Consider the following 20551-nt stretch of genomic DNA (forward strand, 5'->3'; position numbering starts at 1 on the left):
GATAATTGAGCTGGTATCTGAATTAAAAATATTTGTTGAATAAATGAAGGAAAGAATGGATGAGTGAATGAATAAGTGAGTGGGAAAGTGAGTGAAGAGTGACCCAGACTGATTTCTAACACCCTCAACCTCCGCCATCACCCCCACCCCCACCCCCACCCCCCAAACTTGACACTGGACTGGCTGAGGGAGAGGTACCATCCTTGCATGTGAGTCCCAGCCCCCAGCCGGGGCAGTCTCAGAGGGGGACATTTGCTCAGGATGGTGGCTATAGCCTCCAACCCAACCTAGAGGTTGTGCTGCTGGGGCTGGGGGTGGAGGGTCTGATGAAACCCTTTGGAAGCATTCCCATGCACCTCACCTTCCACTGGCCCCGCAGAAGCCATCACTGCCACCTGCTGGCCACTGAGATTTCTCTTCCTCCTGTGCAAGGTGAGTGGCTTTTCTGGGCTGTTGCGGGGATGGGACCCCCTTTTCTGAACTGAGAAGCAGTTGGAGTGGTAGACAGAGCCCTGGAATCCCACCAACTTGCTGTGAGATCTTGGGGCTGTCACTTTTTCACAGGAGGGCTCTGAGGACCCAGTGGGTTCACAAACGTGTGTGTGGTGGGGGGTGATGAGAGGAATGTGCGGTGCTTTGTGATGCTTTGTAAACTGTGGAGTGCAATGCTTGTTTTTCCAGTCATGCTTTGAACAAACATTGCTTGGCACCTGCTCTGAGCCCAGCTTCATGCTGGGTAATGCTGGGGACCCAGAGAGACATCATGTGGGACCCTGCCTTCCAGGCTGGTGATGGCGATGGGACTGGAAACAAATCAGTATTCCAGCAGAGGCACAGCCAGAGGCAGCCAGGAGTGGAACATCAAGTCAAAGACCTCCTTTCACTGTCTGCCACTCCCCCTCTCTGTGCCTCAGTTTCCCCTTCTAGGACGATAATGATAGCGAACACTTACATCCCTCTTAGGTTACTGAGGAATCCCTGGGTGACACAAATGGTTAAGTGCTCAGCTACTAACTGAAAGGTTGGCGGTTCAAATCTACCCAGAGTCATCTCGGAAGAAAGGCCTGGCAATCGACTTCCAAAAATCATAGCCATTGAAAACCCTATGGAGCAGAGTTCTATTGTGAAACACATGGGGTCATTATGAGTTGGAATCAACTCAACAGCAACCGGTTTGGTTTTAGTTTTTACACAAATGAACTCAGTCAGTCCTCACCACAGCCCTATGAGGATGGTACCCCTATTGAACTCATTTTACAAATGGGGAACTTGACTCTCAGAAAGATGAAATAATTTGCGCAAATCACCAGATACTCATGGCAATGCCACAGCTCCACCCCCGACCCCCCACCCCTCCACTGAGCCACTTCTCGTTTTATCTGTGAAATGGGTGATTATAAGGCTTGAAGGCAGTTGGGGGTTATTTTCCAAACCTATCTGATCATCGGAATGGCCAAAGGCACTTGTGACCACACAGACTCCCTGGCCCCACCCCAGACCTGCTGGTCAGATGTCCAGGGAAAGGGGTGGGGTCGGGGAGTCGACATTTTAACAAGTTCTAATACCTGGGCCAATTTCAGACATCTTAAGGTAGTCACTGAAAATGGCCCAAGTGAGCTCAGTGCAATGTGGCTGAGGTGTTCTGGCTGCAGGGAGGGCGTCTTGGCTGCAAGTAGCAGAAATTCCAATTCAAAATGTCTTAGCTGGTAAGGAAATTTATCATCCTGTATCTCCACCTTAAGGAGCCCTAGTGGCGCAATGGTTAAGCACTCAGCTGCTAACCAAAAGGTCTTGCAGTTCAAATTCATCAGCAGCTCTGTGGCAGAAAAGACCTGACAGTCTGCTCCCATAAAGATTACAGCGTAGAAAACCCTATGGGGCAGTTCTGCTCTGCTATAAGGGTCACTATGAGTCGGAATTGACTCCACCACACACAACATCTCTGCCTTACATCTCTTTATAAGAACTCGTTAAAGGAGAGGACGTCTTTCCCAGAAGTCTCCCAACAAACTTTCCTTCACATCTCATTGGCCAGAACTATGTCACATGACCACATCTAAACCAATCATTGACCAGGGGAATGGGGCCACTATTAGCCTCAACCAATTAGAAACCAGCTCCTGGGGGACACGGCTGTATGGAAAGAGTTGGCTTCTTAGACAAAATGGACGCTCTGCCCACAAAAGTAGTGAATGAATGCCAGGTGACTCACTCTCCATAATGAGGACAAGTGGCTATAGTTACGCTTACTAGGGCTGTAAAAGAAGCTGTGCAAGGTACTATGGAAGCACCAGGAGGGAGTAGTGGACTCTGACTGGAGAAGAATCATGGACAGCTTCCTGGAGGGGGGTGGGCATTGGAACTTGGTCTTCCAGGATGAAGAGCTCACCAATAAATCAAGATTTTCTGGCGGCTGGTCTCCCTCACCTTCCCCTAAGTCCTTCTGCTAGAGAGCCCCCAGTCCACCATACAAGACTGCCAATTCTGTTTTCCACCCACAGGTCTGAAGCTAAAACCAAGGGGCTGGCAGTTGTGATTGATGCCAGGAAACAGCTCCCACACCCGAGTCTGGTCAGTGCCCTGCAGGCCACCCAGGTGAGTGGGAGGGGGAGAGCCTCAACCTAGTAAGTCTTAGGGGCCACAAGCAGCCTCCTGACATTCATAGAGATGGGGGGCTCAGAGCTGGAACCAGGACCCCCAGAAACCTGGTCAGTACCTAGCTGGGACTCTTAGTAGCAGCTAACAGAAAACTGAGTCCAAACAGGCTTAAAGACAAAGGGAGTTCATTGGTTCATGTAACTGAACAGGCCAGGAGTTGAAATGGCTTCAAGTATGGCTTGATCCAGAGGCTCAGACATTGTCACCAGGACCTGGTTCCTCTCTGTCCATTTCTGGCCCTGTTCCCCTAGGAGGGTGCTGTTCTCAGCCAGACCCCCACTTGGTGGTGGCAGTGTGGCCCCCAGCAGCTCCAGCTTCCCACAGTCTCTCATTTAAGTCCAGCAGGAAAGAGTATGAGATTCTTTTCCCAGAGGACCCAGCAAAAGTTTCTTGTGTCTCGTTCACAGTCATTTCTTTTTTTTTTTTCATACAAAAATTTATACATGTATTGTTATGTGACTCTAATTGCTCTCCCCATACTGTGACAGCACACTCCTCTTTTCCACCCTGGATTTTCCGTGTCCATTCAACCAGCTCCTAACCCTCTCTGCCTTTCCATCTCAACTCTGGACAGAAGCTACCCATTTAGTCTCTTGTATCTACTTGACCTAAGAGACACACTCCTCACAAGTATCACTCTATGTCCTACAGTCCAGTCCAATCCCTGTCTGAAGAGTTGGCCTCAGAAATTATTTTAGTTCTGGGCTGATAGAGAATCCAGGGGCCCTGCTTTCTGGGGTTCCTCCAGTCTCAGTCAGACCATTAAGTCCAGTCTTCTTAATAGAATTTGAGTTCTGCACCCCACCTTTCTCCTGCTCCATCAGGGACTCTCTGTTGTGTTCCCTGTCAAGGTGGTCATTGGTGGTAGCTGGGCACCATCTAGTTCTTCTGGTCTCAGGCTGATGGTTTGTGTGGCCCTTTCTGTCTCTGGGGCTAATGCTTTCCTTGTGTTTTGGTGTTCTTCATTCTCCTTTACTCCAGGTGGTTGGGACCAACTGATGCATCTTAGATGGCTGCTTGCAAGCTTTTAAGACGCCACTCACCAAAGTAGGATGCAGAACATTTTCTTACTAAGCTTTGTTATGCCAATTGACGTAGATGTCCCCTGAAAGCATGGTCCCCAGACCCCTACCCCTGCTACACTGTCCCTCAGAGTGTTTGATTGTATTCAGGAAACTTCTTAGCTTTGTCATTCATCATCATTTCTATCCTTCAAACTATCCTGTGGCCCAGGGAATGCAACATACTCATTGGCTTAGACCTAGGTCACATGAACCTCAGGGACTGAGAATGGGGGAGGTGAGAGATTCCTACCAAGCTGTTATGGGCAGCAGAGTCAATGGAGGGTTGGCATATGCTTGCCTCATGGCCTGACCTCCTGGCTTTATAGATGGGGAAACTGAGGCATGGGGGAGTACCATATAGGAAGCTTGCAACACAGCTTGGACCCACTGCTCTCTTGCCTTCCAATGATTCACCCTCCAAACATGTCACGCAAAGGGCCCAGCAGTGGAGAACCCCACCCTGCCCCTGTGGCCCATTTGCCTGTTTCTTAGGGAGGATGGAGGAGGAAATCAAGGGGTGGGGAGGCTCAGTGAAGGCTTGGTCAGAGCAACTCAGAAATGGTTCTCCCTGGCAGGTGTTGGTCCCAGCCTCCATCCAGGCTTTGTTCTTCCTGGGGGAGAAAGATGCTGCTCTCCAGCTGGAGACATTACCTGACGTCCAGGTGAGGTGTGGGGTGGAGGGCAACATCCACAGCTGAGGAGAGGGGTTGTTGGACTTGAGCTGAGCTGTAGTGAAGGGGATGGAGGATTGCAGAATTCACAAGCTAGAAGAGGACTTCAGATAACCTTGTGTGGGTCAATAAATTCAGGGCCTGGTGCTCCAGCTCTCCAGGCCTGCCCCCGTGGCAGGCATCACCCAGTCAACCACAGAAGCATTTCTCCCTGGCAATCCTCATCAACTCCTTCCTGCTGGGCACTCCCACGAAATTGAGAGTTGCACATGGCATGAAGCCTATTTAGCAAGCTTCATGTGGTCAAATGCCCCCCCCCCTTACTTTTCAGACAGGGAAACTGAGGCCCAAGGCCACACAGCAAGCTAGAGGCAGAGCTGGAGTCTCCGGACTCACAGCCCAGAGCCTTTTCCACACTGCAGCCCTGCTCTTCCTGTATTTCTCTCCCTAATTAATACAGATGCTGCATTGATTCAGGACTTTGCAGGCAAGAGCCCTGCAGCAACTTGTAATTAGTGCCATATACCACAATAATGAGTGTGGGCACCCAGCCCTCTGCCTTGCTTCCGGAGGTGATTTAAAAGGTTTCCGTCTTCCTTTGGTTAGTAAAGGGGCACGGTGAGCTAGACATGTGCTTCTCAAGCTTTGATGTGCCTGCCTACCAATCACTTTGGGGAGCTCATTAAAGTGCAAGTTCTGGATGGTGCCTGGGATCCTGCATTTCTGACAAGCTCTAGGCTCTTGGTGATGCTGATGCTACTGGTCCATGGACCACATTTTGAGTAGCAGGGATTGAAGACGAGTTCAAAAAACCCACAGATTCCACCCAACCTCATGCTTAGATACTGGAGCTGTTCTCAGCATGAATCTCAAACTTCACTGCCTGCAAGAGACAGTCACTCAGTCCAGGTCTTAGGGAACACTCTTAGGATTTAGTGACCTCTCCTATCAGCCCCAAGAAAGAGACGGCACTTTGGTGGGTCACCAGAGAACAGTGCAAGGATGGCAAAGAGGTTTCATCACAAGGGCCAGCTTCAATCAACTTGTGTGATTACCTGGAGAGCTGTTCTGGGAAAGAGCCGAGCTCAGAGGGAACAAGTGCTGTGATTGATTAATGATGTCTGCCTTGGACACAGGTTAGGAAAGCTGCAGTATGAGTGCTGTTTATTTGAGATTCCTTAACCAGGATCTGGCTCTGAATTTTTATTTGTCAGGGCTTCTAGAGAAGCTAGATTGCCCAGAAACCAACTCTTAAAGCCGAGGACCGGCCTCAGCTGTGGGGGTGGAACGGTGCTAGGGCAGGGATCTGGGCGGGGCTTCTAAATGTCTGTCCACACACGGAGTCTCCAAACTCTCCTGACTCACCTCTTCTGTCTGCAGGTGGAGGTGCTTACCTCATTGAAGGCCCTCAGCCACCATGTGGACCCCAGCCAGCTGCCCACAACCCTGGAAGGCCCCTTCCCCTACTGCCACAGCGAGTGGGTGCAATTTTTCCAGGTGTCTACCATCACAGCCTTTAACCCCCAACCCTCACCCCTTCTCTTTTTTCCTTCACTATCCTGCCCCATGGACCCCTTGACTCTGTCAAGTTCAAAACCAAACAGTCGTTCAATAGACATTTACAATGAGGGTGCAGAGTGGAGTGACTAAGAGCTCAGGTTCTGGGGCCAGACTGCCCAGGTTCCAATCTGAGGTCTGCTGTGTGACCATGGGCAAGTTACTTACTTTCTCTGAGCCCTGGTTTCCTCATCTGCAAAATGGGGGTAATAATAGTACCTCCTTATGGGATTGCTGTGAGGATGAATTGAGTTAATGTAGGTAAAGAGTTTAGCAGAGTGTCTGGCACATGCATGCTAAGAGCTATGTCAGTGTTAATGGATATAAATTTCCAGGCATCTGCCCTGTGGACCACACCACTCAGGGAGCTCAGGGTCTGGTGGGGGAGGCAGATGTGTTCCCTCCTGTATGAGAGAGGAAATAAGGAAAGTGCCAGCGCAGGGCTCCTTCCCTGCGTGATCTCCATCCCTCCTTCCTGCAGCCCTGTGAAGGGGCATTTCATGCCCAGTTTCATACCCGAGGACACACAGGGTGGGGATGACTTGCACAATAGCTCACGGAGGATTATAGGCTTAAACCAGGCTGAACCCAGTGTCCATCTGCCCACCCAGGGCTGTCTCTATACCAGGGGTGCCCAACCTCAGCACCACCACATTCTGGGCCAGATGATGCTTTTGTTTGGGAGGCTGTCTTGTGCACTGTAGCATGTTTAACAGTATCCCGGGCCTCTACCCACTCTATGACAGCAGCTCCCCCAAGGTGTGACAACCCAAAATGACATTTGACACAGCCAGAAGCCCCCCACGGAGAAACACCGGCCTGAAGCACGGTGGTTTGTTGATTTGTTTTTGCTTCGATGGACTTTTTTAGATTGTGTCTGTTTTGAATACGCAGTATTTTCCAAAATGAAATGGTACAAAAGTGTTTATAGCAAAAAATCTCCTTTCCTTCTTGTCCCCCAACACTCTAGGTCCTCTCTCCAGACGCATTCAATTAATCTCGCGGCTTTTGAACGATATTTTAGCTTCAAACCCCTTCCTTCAAATGAAATCTTACCTATAGACCCAGAACATAAAGCTGGTAGTGATGGTTACCAACACCATGAGCTGGGCACTGTTCGGAGTGCTTTACACAGATTAATCCGTCCAATCCTCACATGACCCTGTAAGACAGGAACTACTATGAGTCCCATTTTATGGAGGAGGAAGAGGAGGCACAGAGAGGTTAAGTTATTCTCCTAAGGTCTCACAGCTAGGAAGTAGTGGAGCTGGGCTGAACTGGGGCCCAGCAAAGAATGTCCCCTAACTCTGCTCTCTCACCCCGTTCTTTCCGCTCTACAAAGTGTCCTTGCTAACCTGGGAGCAGCTCACACCTGTCTTCTTCCTCCCTCTCCATTCCCAACACCAGTGGTTCTACAGCAGCAACAGTATCACCTGGGAACTTGCTAGAAACACAGGTTCTCAGGCCCTACCCTAGCAGTACTGAATCAGACACTCAGTAGTGGGGCCCAGCAAGCTGTGTGTTAACCAGCCCTCCAGGTGATTCTGATGCAGCTAAAGTTTGAGAACTACCGCCTAATACCTCCCTTGTGTCCTCCTGGGGTGGAGGAGGCATCGTCCCACTGGTCCAGGCTGACACCCCCTTCTCTGGCCCTCTGTCCTGCAGAAGCTGGACCCTTTCCTTGCTGATCTCCGCCAGGCTTCCTCCTTGCTACAGGCTTCCATAGAGGAGTTCGAGAAGGGTGACCCCCCTGGGGGGGTGCAGGTGAGCCTGGAGCATAGGGTGGGGACATCACATCGCACCCCAGACTCCATGGACCAAGGGCTCATGAAGGGGACATCCAGGGTGGACATTATCATCCCTGTTTTTCATTCATTCATTCGACTAGTATTTATTGGGTCTCCCACTGGAAACCCAGCCTGGGGCAGTCAGACTTGCACCTGTCCTCCTGGCGCTCATGGTGCAGTGGCAGAGGCAGTCATTTGAAAATTAAACAAAGAAAGGAATATGTAATTGCAAATTGTGCCATGAAAGTAATATTGAGAATAATGGGGGAGGGGATCCAATTCAGGTGGCCAAGGAGAGCTGTAGCATTTGAGGCTGAAGGACAAGAAGGAGGTTGCCACAGCAGTAGGCAGAGGGCAAGCGTGCAAACTCGTGCAAAGGCCCTGAGGCGGGTTTATGCTTGGCGTGTTCAGGAATAGCAAAGGAGACAAGTGTGGAGCAAATTGAAGGGGATGGGGGCGAAGAAGAGAAGAACAGAAAGGTTGTCAGGGGCAGTAGTAAGGAAGAGTTGGGTTAGGATTTGACTCTAAAGCAGCAGGGAAGCCACTGGAGGGCTTTAAGCAGGGGAATAATGAGATCAGATTTGCACTTTGAGATTCTGCCAGCTGTTGTGTGGCGAGAAGACTGTAGGGGGAGCCAGAGTGCAACAGGGAGGTCAGCGAGGAGCTTGGACCACAGAGGTTGCCATGGTGATGAGAGGGGGTGTGGCTTGAGGAGATGTTTTAGAGATAGCAAGAACAGTTTCTGAAGGCTTTGAATACCACACTGGGGAAGTCAGGCTTGATCTGGGTGTGGGGAGCCCTGGAGGGTTGTTGAAGGAGGGTGGTGATTGGGCCTCAGGCTACCTCCCTACCCTGGCAGGAGGCTGCCAGATGCCTGAGCAAGTCAAAGGAGCTGATGGAGGCCGTGCTGAGGGACCCAGGCCTGCTGGGCCTCCAGCGGGAAGGTGGAGCCACCCTGGCCAGGCTGCGGCGGGAGGCCAGCAGGCTGGACTTCAACCCCGACGTCAGGTATGGACACCCGGGCCTCTCCTCCCCTGCCCTACCTCCACCCTGTTCTGCAGGGTGCTCCGAGCTGGGGCCACCCTGCCAGAGGGACACACAGGGTGGTCCCTGCGGATGCCCAGGATTGGGGCGTTTGCAGGACATGTCTCCGGGACAGAGGCCTGGTCACAGGCCCCACCTGGGCCTTGGCAAGTTCCTTGTCCCTTCTCTGCCGCCCCTCCCTCAGTCCTAGCCATCTGCAGCCGGGAGTGGGCCTCAAGGACAGCTCCTGCCCATTTCTGGTCCCCCTTATGTACCAAGCACTTTCTCTGGCTCAGAGTGGGCCGAGTCCTTCCAAGGCCCACCTCATTTATTCCTCACAAGAGCCCTGTGAGGCCAGCCACCATTGTCAACGCTTGGCTAATGGGTAGCTGAGGTGCAGTGAAGTGGAATAACAGCTAGGTAATGGCTGAGCGGGGATTTGAAGCCAGGCCATCTGAGCACTTAACCCTCACGCTGCCCTGCTTCCTCAGGCGCTTCTCAGCTGGGCTGGGGGAACCTCCTGGCATCTTGGGGACCTTGGAGCCACAGAATAAATAATTTGCATTCCTGGGAAGTAACAACTTTCTTAAATTTAGAGGGTGGGAGGAAGGTAGTAATTAAACTGGTGAGTAATTGGAACTATTTTTGCTTCTATTAGAACAAACTCTGTTATTTATATTCAGGAATCAAGCGAAAGTTTGCATAAGCTTTTAAGAACAATTTGTTGATTTAACCAACACCTACATAGCACCTAGTATGTGCAATGCTAATGTCCCTGGGTGGTACAAGCAGTTAAATGCTCTACTGCTAACCTAAAGGTTGGAGGTTCGAGTCTACCCAGAGGCACCTTGGAAGAAAGGCCTGATAATCTGCTTCCAAAAGATCACAGCCCTGAAAACCCTACGGAGCACAGTTCTGCTCTGCAACACATGGGGTTGCCATGAGTCGGAATCAACTTAATGGCAACTGTTTGTTTTTTTGTTCGTCTGTTTGTTTTAATGCGCAATGCATTGTTCTACAGGCTTTACAAACAGTAACTTGTTTAATTCCCACCCATAAGGTAGAGCCTAGCATTATCTTCATTTCACAGTGGGAAATCCTGAGGCTCAGCAAGAGGCTAAATGACTTGCCCAAGTTCAAACAGTTGGGATGGGACAGAGCCAGGACTTGAACCCAGGCAGCCCGACTCCAGAATCTTGAACATTCCACCCTGAGCTGAGTCCCCAGTTTAACTCAGTTGGGAGTTGGAGAGCTGTGGGTCCAGGTGCTGGGTATGAGGTCATGTCCCTTTCCCTCACACGGCCTGATGGGGTTAGCGCTGTCTTTCCCAGCATGCTCCAGCTTCACAGGCTTGGCCCAGGCCCCTCCTGTCCACCTTAGGCCCCTCCAGGCCTTTGGTTGCCGGAAGTTCCACCAGGGGGCACTGTGTTCTCACATGCGCCACTGCATCTGTATTCTGCAGAAGGTTCCCTGTAGCTCCTGCCCCTCCAGTCCCCTTCCTCCCTCCCTCTGCCAGGTGGGCTGGCATTTTCCATCCTGTTCACACACCCTAGGGCCTCACCCTGTCTCTGGAAGGGTGATGGCCCTGATCAGATGGGAAGCTCCGACTAGATGACGAGGCTCCCTCCAGGAAAGCAGACTTTCCTTCCATCTCCTCTTTTCCCAAAGAGAGTGGGATGGGATCTGAGGGGCCTTGGGGAAGCCCCTAGATTCCACCGTTCACCCGATATCACCACGGTGAAAATCCCCCGTCAGCAGGTCACCCCTTATGTTTTGTTGGCTTTGACCATTTCAAAAAATTACTTGGAGAAGAAGCCCTGGACTGGGTTCTAATTCAGACTCTACCATGTGTGAGAGTCACTTCCCCTCTCTAGACCTCAGTTTTCCCATCTGTAAAATGGAGGCCAAGGTGGAGGGGCGTGTTGCAGCTACTCCACATCATTACAATAGAAATAATAAGCGCTAACAAACATTGTGCACTTCCTGTGTGCTGGGCACTGTGCTAAGGGTTTTGTATGCAGGAGGGCTGGTTCTCAACCCTGGCTGCACCCTGGAACTCTGCAAGGAGCTTTAGAAAGTGCTGATATCCAGGTTGCACTCCCAGAGAGTCAGACTTTGTTGGTCTGGGTGGGGTCTGGGCATCAAGATTTTGAAAAGCTCCCTGGAGAATTCTAATGTGCAGTCAGGGTTGGGAGCTAAGGCATGAGACCATTTAATCCTCAAAACCACTCTGTGAAGTGGGCTCTGTTATCATCCCATTTTACAAATGAAAAAACAGAGTCAGGAAGGTTGAGAAATTTGTATGAGTTCCCATTCCTAGAAAGTGGCAGGGCTGGGATTTAAACCCAGATTTGTCCACCTCCATTTGTACCCTCCTAGGGAAGGGAGAGGGTCATTTCATTTCCTGCTATGTCCTCTGGTCCTCCCAGTCCCATAGGAGGCTGAGGTCCAGAGAGGGATAGGGACCTCCCCGAGGTCACACAGCAAGTTGGCAGCTGAAATACCCAGGCTGGAGCCCCACAGTTGGTGGCAGTTGGTGGGGGCAGTCTATGCTGAGCAAAAGTACTGTGGGAGGTGGGCTCCTGGGTCTTCCTCACCCTCCTCTGCCTTCCAGGAGCCATCTGGCTGAAGCTGCCACCCTGTATGGCCTTGTAGATGAGCAGCTGCATGTCCTGGTCACCGTGTCCAACCACCTCCTGGGGAAGCTGGAGCTCCGAGTCCGCCTGGGCCGCCTGGAGGCCTCCATCCATCAGGTGAGCGGGGAGGCTGGTGAGGTGGGAGGAGGTATAGGGAGGTCTGCCTGGCTGCCTTCCACAGGGATGGCACTACTCCAGGCCCTGCCCCAGCCAGGGGCTTTGCTCTGGTGCAAGGACACAGGGCTGGGATTCCTACAAGGACCAGGCAGTCATCCTTGGGGTGTGGCACATGATGTGGCACTCATTAAGTGCTTATTGGGTAAAGACATAGCCCCAAGAGTTGCACTTATTGAGCACTAACTGTGTACCAGGCTCTGGGTAGGAGCCTTTGTGTATATCAATGCTTTCTGACTTCATCCCCTATCAGTGATGTGGGGACAAGTGTTAAGATTTCACCCACTGCATAGATGAGGAAATCAAGGCTGGGAGACATTACATCACCTGCCTGGTTGCACACGTGGGGGTCTGACCCTGAAGCCCACACTTGGCACCACTTGGTCCATATGCCGCTGCCTAGAACCAACACTTCCCTTAATGCCTGGGGCAGTGGAGCACAGCGGTCACATGCACACGGGCTCTGGAGCCCAACAGCCGAGGTTCCAACCCTGGCTCTGCCACTTACTAGTAGCGTGACTCTAGAGAAGTTATTTAACTATTCAGTGCCTCAGCTTCCTCATCTGTAAAATGAGGATGATACCAGTACCTGCTACATTGGGTCCTGTGAGGAAACATGATTTAATAGTGGTCTTTAAGACACCCCAGAGTCAGAAGGGGACTTCTGCGCATGGAGTCAAGCACCATTTTATGCCCTTTGTTCCTCACTGAATCCTCATGTCTACCCTCATTTTACCACTGAATAAATTAAGCCCCAGAAGGGGAAATGATTTGCCCAGTTCACACAGCGAGTTTTCGGCAGGCTCATACATGTTCCTCTACAGCAGAAAGCTTTCCTCCCGGTGTTGTTTGCATACCCCCAGGGACGGGTAGCTCCTCGCCCCTGAGCCAGTCCCTTTTATGATTGGGCAGCACTGAATGGTTAGAGTAAGCTGAAATTTGCCATCCTGTGACTTGATTCAGGCAAGCGTGCACCGAGTGCCTGCTATGTGCAGGCACTGGGTCAGCCCCTGAATGACCGAGAACAAGAAGACCTCAGCCTCCAAGGAAGTCGGGGAGCTGGGCATCTCCCCAGCAGCCCCTCATGCCCAAGCCTCCCTCCCCTGCCCCAGGTCAGCGACTGGATGGAGGAGGAAGGAAGCCGGTACCTGCAAGTACGGACCCCCAAGGATGGAAGCTTGGAGACAGTGGAGAAAGCCCACACAGAATTCGAGGAATTCTTCCTTCAAGCGGCAGTGCGTTTCAAAAAGCTGTGCAACAGGACTGGAGCAGACGGAGAGGGCGTGGGGGCAGGGTGGCGAGAGCACAGCTCAGGCAGAGGCGTGGAGGTGGGAAAGTGCAAGAAAACTTCCAGAGACGGGGAGGAAACCGGCTTCCACCACAGAGGGTTCAGCTTAGATGTTCTCTCCTCCAGGAAGCCTTCCTGGACTGCCAAGTCCAAAGATAACCTATCTCAGAATACCCTAGAGGGTTTCTTAAAATGCAGACTCCACGGCCCTACCCTAGACCTGGAGTCCCTGGGTGGCACAAATGGTTAAGCACTCAACTAGTCAAAAGGTTGGCTTTTCAAATCCACCCAGAGGTACCTCAGAAGAAAGGCCTGGCGATCTACTTCTGAAAGGTCACAGCCTTGAAAACCCTATGGAGCACAGTTCTACTCTGCACACATGGGGCTGCCATTAGTCAAATCAACTTGACAGCAACTAACAAAACCCTAGACCTACTAAGCCTCAGAGAGCAGGGGTGGGAATCTGCATCTTTGATGTGTTGGGCCCTGGGGCACAGGCTGATTCAGCCTCTGTCTCAGCCCTCAGGGAACTCTCAGGCCAGTGGGGGAGACCAACCAACCAGTTGCCATCAAGTCGATTCCAACTCATGGCGACCCCATGTGTGTCAAGAGTAGAACCATGCTCCACAGGGTTTTCAGTGGCCGATTTTCAGAAGCAGGCCTTTCTTCCGAGCCACCTCTAGGTGGACTCAAACCACCCAAGTGAGCATGTGCTAAGCCCTGTGAGGTGGATACTCTTAGGGTCCCCATCTTACAGATGAGGACACTGAGGCTCAGGAAGTCTCATCGCTCAGCAACGGGCAGCGGGAGGTTACTGACCTCTGAGGGAGGCTCGACCTAGGCGGGAGTTGAATGGCCAGCTTCTTCTCTCGCGCAGGCGCAGTACTGCCGCGGCCTCGCGCTGTCCAAGCAGGCGGCTCAGCTGGGAGCTGCCGCTGGAAGGGCTGGCGAGGCGGGCGGAGCAGGGTTCCCGGAGATGGCGGCCTTCGCCGCCACCCAGCGGGCCTTCCAGGCGAAGCTGACCCACTTCTACATGGCGGCCGAGCGGCAACGCACAGACCTGGAGACGCTGCTCCATCTACATCGCTTCTGCAGGAAGGTGAGCCCTGCAACGCACGCACACAGATGACCGGCTAGGTGGGGCAGGAGCAGGGGAGGGCCTCGACTCAGCGCTAGGCTCTGGGCGTGATTCATTCCTTTAACCCACAGTCCCGTGAGGGGGAAGAGCATTATCCACTCTTACCAGAAGGGAAAACAAGGCCTGAGAGATTGTCACCTTCCTAAACCAGGCCCGGCTGACCCCTGACTCCAGCTTGCCCCACTACACCAGGCAGCCTCTCAGTGACCAGAGGGTAGCTCTTAAAAGACCCTCAGGTATCACCTGCTTCCTATACTTGGGATCAGGGTGGTGGCCGGGGCCCTTCCAAGAATCCCATCAAAGCCATGGCGTTCTCCACACACATAGATCTCTGCAGGCAACTTCAGGGGGTCAGGACCACCCAGAAGGTCCCAGGCTAAGAACTTGGATCTCATCCTGCCCCTTTCTTGCAGAGTTAGGAAAACAGGATCAGAGAGGGGCCCACACTAAGTCAAGGTCACAGAGCAAGCCAGTGGCAGACTCCAATTCCAGTGCTCTTTCCACTGCCTCCTTGTGCCCTATGAGGCAGGTACTGTTATTACCCCCATTTTACACATGAGGGAACACAGAGAGGTCAAGTAACTCACTCGAGGTCACACAGCCAGGAGGTGGCAGAGCTGAAACTCAAACCTAGACCATCTGGCTCTAGTACTAGCCTAGCCAGGTAGCGAGAGAATTAAATTTAAGTAACCCCCAGCACAGGGCTTTGCTCAAATTTGAAATTATTATTATTATTAACATCAATATTATTATCATTAGTAGTAGTAGTAATGCCTGAAGGGTTAAGGGCATCTGGAAGCATGTCTCCCTTGCTTGCTAATTTCAGCCAATATCCCCCTGTCCCCTGGCTTGGCTCAAACTTGGAATTATTATTATTAACATTGACATTCTTTTTAAAATAATACTGTATTTTGGTGGAAGTGTATGCAGCAAAACAAGTTCCCGTTTGACAATTTCTACACATATTTTTCAGTGATATTGTTTACATTCTTTGTTTTGTTTTGTTTTATTATGGCACGGGGTTTATTTTTTTTACAAAAGTAGAATAACTATAACAACAACAATGCTAATCTACTGTGGCTGATGTGGTCAGTGCCCCATCCATGTTTCCTGGGATCTCAGTATCATTTTTGTTGTTGTCGTTGGGAATATATTCAGCAAAATATGCACCAACTCAACCATTTCTGCATGTACGAGTCAGTAACATTGATTACATTCTTCGAGTTGTGCAGCCATTCTCACCCTCCTTTTCTGAGTTGTTCCTACCCCGTTAACTTAAACTCACTGCCCCCTAAGGTTCCTGTGTAATGTTCGAGTTGCTCTTGTCGCTTTGATCCCATATAGATAGTTCTTAAAAGAGCATAAAGCTCAAGGCAGATTTTTTTTTACTAGTTAAGCTAAACTCTTGCTTGGTTTTAAGAAGACTTTAGAAGATGTTTTTGGGTGTAAGGTTTACAGATTATCTCAGGGCAATCGTTTCAGGGCTTCTTCCAGCCCCCATGGCTCTAGTAAGTCCAGAGTCTGTGAGAATTTGAAATTCTGTTATGCATTTTCTCCCTTTTGATCAGGATTCTTCTGTAGACTCTGATCAAAAAGTTCAGTAATGGTAGCCGGGCACCATCCAGTTCTGATCTCATGGCAAAGAAGGCAGTTGTTTACGGAGGCAATTAGCTGCACATTCCATTTCCACCTGCTGCTCCTGACTCTCGTTCTTCCTCTGTTGCTCCAGGTGAATAGAGACTAATTGTTGTGCCTTGGATGGCTGCTTGCAAGCTTTTAAGACCCCAGGCACTGCGAAACAAACTAGGAGGTAGAACGGAAGCACTAAACACATCATTAGGCCAATTAACTGGGATGTCCCATGAAACCATGACCCTAAACCTCCAAAACAAGGAACCGAGTCCCGTGAGTTTTTGGTTTACATAAGCAGCCTCAGCAGCTACTTTTTTGTTGTTGTTGTAAATATGTCTATCACACATCTTTTGCCAGTTCAGCTTTTTACAGGTGTACAACTTATTGACAGCAATTACAATAATCAACTGTGCAACCCTACCCTTAATCAACGCAGTCTTTTCCAATGCCATTAACCACTCCCCCATCCCCCTGCCCTCCTACCCCTGGTAACCACTAATAAACTTTGGTCTCTGTACATTTGCTTTTTCTTGTCTTTTCATATGAGTGAGGTCATACAGTATTTGACTTTTGTGATTAACTTATTTCACTCAGGAAACTGTCTTCAAGCTCCATCTATATTGTCGCATGTATCATTTCTCTTTCTGTTTGGGTAGGATTCCATTGTATGTATGTACCACATTTTGTTTATCCATTCATTTGTTGATGGGCATTTAGATTGTTTCCATCTTTTGGCTATTGGCAATCGTGCTGCAGTGAACATTGGTGTACAAGTCTCTGTTTGAGTCTCTGCTTTCAAGTCTTCTGGGCATATACCTAGGAGTGGAATTGCTAGGTCATATGGTAGTTCGAGTGGAATTGCTGAGTCATGTGGGAGTTCTAGGAGGGACCAGTCCCTGGAGAAGAACATCATACTTGGTAAAAGGGAAGACCCTCAAGATGGATTGACACAGTGGCTGCAACAATGGGCTCAAGAATAACAACGATCATGAGGATGGTGCAGACATTTGCCAACATTTGTTATTTTCTGTTTCACTTTTTTTTTTTAATCTTAGCCACACTAGTGGAAGAGAAATGGTATCTCATTGTGTTTTTGATTTACATCTCTCTGGTAGCTAATGATACTGAGGATCTTTTCATGTGTTTAGTGACCATTTGAATGTCCTGTTTGGTGAAGTGTCTATTCAAGTCCTTTGTCCATTTTATGATTGGGTTATTTGTGTTTTTGTTGTTAAGTTGTCATTTAATATATTTTTTGGTTATTAGATTCTTATTGGATATATGAGTTCTGAAGATATTCTCCCAGTTGGTAGCTTATCTTTTCACTTTTTTGGTAAAGTCTTTTGATGAACAAGGGTCTTTAATTTTTATGAGGTCTCAATTATTTATTTTGTCTTTTGCTGTTTGTGCTTTTGTTATTATATTAGACAATCCGTTGTTAACAGCTAGGCCCAACAGCTTTGCCCCTGAATTTTCTTCTGAAGCATTTTATGGTTTTAATTTGCATTTTTAGGTCCTTAATCCACTTTCAATTTGTTTTTGTGTGTGGTGTGAGGCATGGATCCTGTTTCATTTTTCTACATGTGGAAATCCCAACACCATTTATTGAAGAGAGATGTAATTATTATTAATAGTAGTAGTTGTAATAATGCCTCAGAGTTAAGAGCATCTCGAAGCTTCTCCCTTACTCCAGGTTTCAGCCAATTTCTTCCCCACTGATCTCACCTGGATAAACCAAGTTTGTTCCAGCCCTGAGGCCTTTGCGTGTGCTATTCGCTCAGCCTGGACTGCTCTTCCCCTCAACTGGCTGGTTTCTTGTCTTTCTTCAGCTGTCAGCTCACAGATCCCCTCCTTAGACTGGTCCTTCCAACCTACGCCACCCCCCCTCCACAAAGCAGCCACCCGCTCCCCACTCTTTCTTACCACCCTTTTTTTTATCCCTTGGTGGTGCTCATTGTGATCGGAAATTATCCTGTTGCTTTATCGCCTGCTTGTTTCTTGTCCCTCTCCCTGTGAGGTGGGCTCCCTGAGGGAGGGGGCGGTACAGCTTGTTCCCACCTCTAACCCCAGTGTCCAGCTCAGGGTCAGCACACAGTAAACACTGTGTTGCTCAGTAAACCCTGTGGGTAACTGAGGAGGGGGTGGAGGAGGAACAAGGAGTAGGCAGAGGAGAGGGCCTGGGACGGCATGTGGGAAGGCTTTGAAAGCAAACAGTGGGAAGTGGCAACCCAGAATGTGAGTCCCCCTCTGCCAGCCAGCAGGCCCTTGGTCAGGCCCCTGACCCTCTATGGCTCTAAATTTAATCTGTACAAGGGGTGGGGCAAAATCGTTTCTGAGGAGCCTCCCATCACTGGCCAGCTTGGCCTGGAAGGTCGAGTCACAGAGACAGGACAGCCCAGCCCAGTCTGGCTCAGCCTGGGTGGACCGCTAACAGAGATTTATGGGGCCCTTTCCCGGCCATGAGCTCCATGTGCTTCTGAGAATATGAAGCCGTTTATCTAAAGACAAATTCCCTTAATCCGCAGAAAGATGGTCTCAGAGAAAATGGTTCTCCAATCCCCACAGCCTAACAGCTCGATGTCGGGTTCTAAATTAATGGAGAGAGAGATTATGTTTTTCATAAGCGGCTGGGACACGGCTGGCTCCTTTGCAGTCTGCAGACATTTTGTGGGTGAATCAGAGAAGGTGGAATCACAAAATGGGGGCAGAAGAGTGTGGGAGCTGACTGCCTCCCTATGGGACTGGAGGGCACGCCTCCTGCCTTCATGAGGTTCTCCTGTGAAAGGAGGTGCTTGGGAGATACCATCTCGAAGGCCAAACAGATTCTGAGTTCAAGTACCAGCTCATCCCTGACTTGCTGTGTGACCTGGGGCAAGTGGCTTCACTTCTCTGAGCCTCAGTTTCTTCTTCTGCAAGATGGGCTGCTGGTACATAAGATGCACATGTCCTGGCACACAGTCGATGCTCAATAAACATTAGCCAGACTCCCCCTGAACCTCACTCATAAAGGTAATACAATCCCAGATTTCAAATTCTCAGCTCTCAAAAGGCTTTTCATGATCATATTGTTCCACCTCCCATTTTACAGAAGGAAAAACTAAGTTCCAGGGAGGGGTAAGTCCTTGCTGGTGCTCATATCTCTTAGAAGGTACTGGAAGATCCTGAGGGTGCTAGGGGCTGCATGTTTACCCCAGGGAAGGGAGAGAAACCATTGTTATCATTGTCATCAGAGCAAATCATGGCCAAGCTGAAGAAGATCCTAACATTAATTGGTCACTTATTATTAAGTCAGTCAGGCAATAATTGTCAAATTCCCTCTCTGCTCAGAGAGGCACATTGTTGCCCTCACAGATTCCCCCAGGGTCCTGTGCCTAACCTGAGCCCCACTTCTCTCTCTTCTCTTGTCCCCAGATGACATGGTTCCACATGGACTGTCAGGACCTGATGACCCAGCTCAGGCTGAGCAAGACCCAAGGGGCCAGCCCTGGAGACCAGCGCCGCCTCCACCGCTACCTGCAGCGGCTGGCCTCTGAGTTCCCTGCTGAGAAGCTCACAGCCATGGAGCTGCAGGTGGCCTCCCTGAGCTGGGCAGGCCTAGGCCAGGACGTGTGGGAGGAGGCCAGGAGCCGACATGAGGAGATCCAGACCCTTCTGAAGAAGGCGTTGGCCCACTGTCCTCATCCGGCAACTCCCACTGCCCACTCTGCACACCCAGAACTGGGAGGGGCAGCTGCCAAGGTCCAGGCTCTGAATGGAGACGTCTCTTCCAGGCGAAGGCAGGACCCGCCCCTGCAGGACTCACTGGGTATGGAGCGTCTGCCAAAATCCTGTTGGCCTCCTCGGGCCACCAGAGGGAGGCAGAACAGAAATTTCCAGCCAGGCCCTCTGCCCCAGGAAGCTGGTCAGGCTGCAGAGGCTGATGAAGGCAGAGGCCCCCGTGAACCCCTGGATCCTGCCCCTGAGCATTCCCCTGCCACCCCCTTCTCCCGACAGCAGCTCCCCAGGCATCTGTGCCTGGACCTTCCCAGGCAGGTCCCCCGCCCAGCTGGGGGCAGCTTCTCCTCAGAGGGAACAGACTCACAGACGTCTCTGGAGGACTCCCCCCAGACAAGTACCCCCGCGTCCCTCTAGCTGGGAGTCCCCGTGAATTGTGGCAGGCTCCCGGTAGCTGGGGTACAGAGGAAGCTGGGGAGCCCCGGCCAGTGCCACCGAGATGTGGTTATTGAGCACTGATTGTATGTTTGGCCCGTGCTGGGAAGGTGAGAACTGTGGCCCTGCTCCCAGCCCTAGGAAACCCAGGAAGACCCAGATCTCACACATTCAGAAGAGTGAGGGTGTGGGTCAGGACCAGGGTGCAGTAAAGCATGCGGTTGGCTGCTTAACTCCGGTCACATTGTGGAACGAGGAGGTGATAGAGACCCTTCCAGAGGTCTCATTTTAGCAGGACAGACACCCACCTGGAGTTCAGGAAAGTACCCAAGCTTTCCCTTTGGCAAGAGGGGCATGGTCGCCCTCCTACCGAATCCACAGGGTGGGAAGGTTTGGGGGTAGCTTCTTGTCTTAGGGTTCCCGTGGAAGCAGACTTTGGGACAAGGATTCAAGTGTGAGTTTATTTGGCAGGGTGCTCATTTCAGGGCTACAGTGACAAAACACCACCCATGGGTGCCTTAAAAGAAGAAAAATGTTACTGTCTCACAGTCTCACAGATTTCATGTGTTAGCAGGGACATGCTGTCTCTGAAGGTTCCAGGGGAAGGCCGTTTCTTGTCTCTCTCCCAGCTTCTGGTAGCCCCTGGCATTCCTTGGCTTGTAGCTGCAGCATAACCCCATTGTCACACGGCCATCTTCCCTCTGCCTAGCTCTGTCTTCTCCTTTAAAGGACACCACTCAGATCGGACTAGGACCCACTACTCCAGTAGGGCCT

General features: G+C 50.7%; 1 protein-coding gene across 1 annotated transcript in view; it reads left to right on the top strand.

Moving 5' to 3' along the window:
- Positions 1–19759, top strand: part of KIAA1755 (KIAA1755 ortholog) — a 45407-nt gene extending 25648 nt beyond the window's left edge. Inside the window, exons 7-15 of the mRNA XM_004370576.1 lie at positions 2502–2595; positions 4298–4384; positions 5774–5890; positions 7616–7714; positions 8597–8745; positions 11375–11513; positions 12683–12805; positions 13736–13957; positions 19040–19759. Of these exons, the coding sequence (XP_004370633.1) occupies positions 2502–2595; positions 4298–4384; positions 5774–5890; positions 7616–7714; positions 8597–8745; positions 11375–11513; positions 12683–12805; positions 13736–13957; positions 19040–19759 (1750 nt within the window). The remainder of the gene's footprint in view (positions 1–2501; positions 2596–4297; positions 4385–5773; positions 5891–7615; positions 7715–8596; positions 8746–11374; positions 11514–12682; positions 12806–13735; positions 13958–19039) is intronic.
- The last annotated feature ends 792 nt before the right edge of the window (positions 19760–20551 follow it).

The sequence above is a fragment of the Trichechus manatus genome, unplaced genomic scaffold, assembly GCF_000243295.1.
Source record: "Trichechus manatus latirostris isolate Lorelei unplaced genomic scaffold, TriManLat1.0 scaffold00008, whole genome shotgun sequence".
NCBI classification, from domain to species: domain Eukaryota; kingdom Metazoa; phylum Chordata; class Mammalia; order Sirenia; family Trichechidae; genus Trichechus; species Trichechus manatus.